Source organism: Notothenia rossii (assembly GCF_949606895.1).
Source record: "Notothenia rossii genome assembly, chromosome: 3".
NCBI lineage: Eukaryota > Metazoa > Chordata > Actinopteri > Perciformes > Nototheniidae > Notothenia > Notothenia rossii.
Window position 1 is genome coordinate 67048411 of NC_136901.1, and position 4232 is coordinate 67052642.

General features: G+C 44.4%; 1 protein-coding gene across 1 annotated transcript in view; it reads left to right on the top strand.

The window, feature by feature from the left end:
* pdgfrl (platelet-derived growth factor receptor-like) overlaps window positions 1-4232 on the top strand; it is an 18195-nt gene continuing 13963 nt past the window's right edge. Inside the window, exons 1-4 of the mRNA XM_079668529.1 lie at window positions 1-190; window positions 1194-1461; window positions 1541-1692; window positions 2463-2756. Of these exons, the coding sequence (XP_079524655.1) occupies window positions 136-190; window positions 1194-1461; window positions 1541-1692; window positions 2463-2756 (769 nt within the window). The 5' untranslated portion in view covers window positions 1-135. The remainder of the gene's footprint in view (window positions 191-1193; window positions 1462-1540; window positions 1693-2462; window positions 2757-4232) is intronic.

Below are 4232 nucleotides of genomic sequence, written 5' to 3' on the forward strand. Positions count from 1 at the left end.
GAAGTTATTTTCCCATTAGCTCTCAGTGTGTGAGGATGGAGCAGCCAATCTGATCCGGTCAGCTGGAGCCAGCAGAGTTCCTCCTGAGCCCCTCAACAAACCACTCTGACCTCTCCGGATCGACCCGTCTGCACCATGAAGCTCTGGGTGGTGCTCGGCATGGCTCTGCTCTGGGTGGAGCTCCAAAATGGTGAGTGAAGTCTCCACATCTGTCTCGTAGATTCATGAAGCAAAATGGCTGTTATTTTCAATCATGAAAACTTGGATTTTAACCTGGAAGAAGTGGGAGGATAAGATAATGTGAGGTTGTGTAAATCAAGACTGACTGGGGTATTTGTGATGGGCGTAGAATGGGAGGATGTTAGACAAAGAAGTAAATCACATTGACATGAGGCAAAGAAAAACATTTGATTTACATTTGTTTTTATATTTGAATTGTATATATGCATATCAATTGTAAAAGTTGCATGAGAGTTGTGTGAGTTTTTGCAAAGTGTTTCTGCAGACCAACTCAAAGCAGATGCATCTGAGGCATGCAGCAGGCGTTTCTCATTACTGATCTTTACTGCTGACCTTTCCTTCTCATTAATGCTGCACGGAAGAATAAAACAAAAACACCCTGAAAGACCACACCACAGACCGAGAATTTGTTTTTGTCTTATGTGCCCACTCAGAAATACAGAGCCCAAAAAAGAGGCTGGGTTCTGCACATTCTGTGCCAGTAATAAGGATTTCTCACTTCCTGCTTTAATGTTGTCACAGCTGGAGAAAACACAGAGTAGCTCTTTTGGAAAGACATACCGATCACAAGTCTGGACGCTCGTACAGTACAAAAAGAGAGGATTTTGTAACATTTGCTTTATTACTTTAAAAAGGGCACTATTATGCTCATTGTCAGGTTTCATAATTGTATTTTGTGCCTCTACTAGATGTCCCACCCCTTAGCCTACAATGTGTTGGAGAGCTAGCCAATAGAAGCGCAAGTGTTACATTGTGATGTCACTACAGTATGTTACTGAAGTTAACAAAGGACTAACTTCAAGTCGTATCAAGCAGGGGAGGGAACTTTTGGATTTTAGCCTTTGCAGACCATTTACATGCACACAAATCTCTTTATAACACTACAGGGAAGGGAAAACACAACAAACCATAATAGGGCCCCTTTAACCCCTCTCTCACCCTCCCTTATCCAGGTTCCTGCCAGCAGATCAAGCGTAGAAAAGATGTAGGAGAGAACCGCATCCACCCTGGGGGGAAGAGGGTGAAGGTACGAAAACTAAAAGAGGTAGCAGGGAAAGGCCAGTCCCTGCTGACCCAGGTTCTAGATAAGGGACGCTTCCTGCGCCTGGGCCAGAGCACCAGCCTGACCCCAGGGAGGAACATGGAGCTGCGCTGCAAAGGCAACTCCATCGGGTGGTCCTACCCCCCCTACCTGGACACCTTCAATGACTCCCGCCTCAGGTGCTGAATCAGCCGTTTGGCATCATGATGGATGTGAATGTGTGAAGGTCTGATTTTTTGTTTTCTTTCCCGCCTCCAGCATCATGCAGAGCGACAAGTACAGTCAGCTGATCCTGAAGGCGCCCTCTGCTGCCGACACGGGGCCCTACAGCTGCTGGGTGATCGTCTGTGATGGCACCGAGTGTGAGAGGGACCACGACCGATCATACGTCTCATACATCTATTTCACAGGTGAATCATGGGATACATAGCAGATTGCACTCTACAGTTTCTATAAGGGATATTTATAAAAAACGACATGTCACTTTGATTGAGGGTTCAGGATTCAGTTTAATAATAGAATCAGAATATAGTTTCTTGCTAAAAGGCTTTCATGTAAAAGGAATTTGCTTTAGTTGTATAGGCGTACGAGGGAAAATTATGAAAAAATCTACAATATATCTGAATTTAAGTTATATTTATAAGTAGGCTATATAATATTTAATAATGCTTTATTATCAATAACATGATCAGTAATAGGGAATAAGTATCTATTAGCTCATTTTTTTTGTTTTTACGGGGCAGCAACTTTATTATAACTAATTAACTTTGATAAATCTTTTAAACTAATCAAAGTCACACAATAACACTAAAAAACCAGTAGATTCCGCATAAGACCATCAACTTCCTTATGCTGTGATGTTAAAGAACTATCTTTGTCAATTAAGTCTGGTAGCTTAGTTAATGTCTTTGATCCCCCCGAAAAAGTGCTGTCTGATGGCAAGGTTAAGCAGAGAAAATATTTTAAATATAGCATACAACAAAAATTATATGTTTTGCTGCTACTTTAGGTAACACACTGACCCACGATAATACTTTATACAACCAGATAATCCGAACTATCTATTTAAAAATCTACATCAAACACATCAATCACCTTCATGAATGGATGACCTAGCTTGCAGATACAAGTATTTTCGTTATTACCTTATTTGACCCGACATACCTGTCCCTCCGAACAGACAAAGACAACCTCTTCGTCCCCTCGGCCTTCCACTTTGAGATCGCGTACCTGCGCCCGGACCGGCCCGCCGTGGTGCCGTGCCGCGTGACCGACCCGCAGTCCGAGGTGTCCCTACACAGAGAGGTCCCTCCAGAGGAGATCACGGCCAACGGGACGCAGATGACCTACGACCCAAGCAAGGGCTTCGTCCTGCAGAACCCCAGCCCCGAGCAACAGGGGGTCTTCTACTGCAAGGCCGTGACCAAGGGCACCCCCCAGATCTCCACCAAGTACCAGCTGCTCTACGTGGAGGGTAAGATCATTAATGCATAGACACATGGTGATGCTGCAGGATCAGAAACCATTACTCGTGTGCCTTAACTGTGAAAAATAATTATGTTACCTATCACTTTGATTAAAGCACGGTGAGAGGCTTTTCACAAAGTCATGAATCATGTGACTTCGCTTCATCAGCCTCCAGGAAGAGGTCGTATTTCACAGTGGTCAAGCCCCTCCCCTCCACATCACTAATTTTGGTTTATGTGGACGCTTGCCAACTTAAAGGGGACCTATCATGCAAAATGCACTCTTGTACGTCACATGCATATGTGTCCCCGGTGTGTCAGGGAACTCACCAAGCGTCAAAAAATACAACCCTCTCTCTTTTCCTCTATACCCAAATCTCTAAAAACGGGTCTGCAACGGATCTGATACAGACTAATCCAGATTTGAATTATTTTCTACGTCACAAAAGTGGTGCTCCGCTTAGTGGTCAATTCTCCACCTATCAGGGGAATAAGAGGTTGGGCCACGGCCGACCATTGTCACTCGAAAGCGCTGGAGACGCTGTAGTACATATGCCAGGCCTGTAAGTGGCACTGTAGTCCGCCACAAAAGCAGCGAAGAAGACTTCCCTTGCATGGTTGCCATGGTTGCCCTTCTGTTTATTCTCCGCTGTGGCTCTTTTTCTCCCTCCCCCGAGGCAAGCGTTTGCGCCTCCTCAATCATCAATCAATGTTTATTTATATAGCCCAATATCACACATTTTACATTTATCTCAGTAGACTTCACAATTTGTAAAGAATATCAGTATGGCAATACGACACCCTCTGTCCTTAGACCCTCACATTGTACAAGGAAAAACTTCCAGAGAAAACCCACAGTTTAAAGGGGGAAATGGGAGAAACCTCAGGGAGAGCAACAGAGGAGGGATCCCTCTCCCAGGACGGACAGACGTGCAATAGATGCCATGTAAATTGAAAAGACAATACATTTGCAGGTCCAAATGTTTGGAAATGCATGTGTATATAATAGGAAGATGAATCCACGAGGATATCCATCCAGGACTTATGATCCAGGACCACAGCAACAGGCAAAGCCACGACTCAAGATCCAGGCTCGCGATCCAGGACACAGGACCGCAGCAACAGGATCATCATGACTCCGGATCCCGGCGTATATAGACACCAAAAAGAAAGAAATTTCGGGAAGCTGGGTTATTCGGAACATGAGAGTACACACAGGTATAGACAGAGAGAAGGAAGAAGTAAGATTTCCCCAGACAAACTAAGCCTATATCAGCAAAACTAGGGGCTGAATCTAATCAGCCCTATAAGCTTTATCAAAAAGGAAGGTTTTAAGCGCATTCTTAAAAATGGATAGGGTGTCTGCCGCCCGAATACAAACTGGAAGCTGATTCCACAAATGTGGAGCTTGATAAGAAAAGGCTCTGGCTCCCATTGTACTTTTAGAGACTCTAGGAACAACCAACAACCCTGCATTCTTGGAA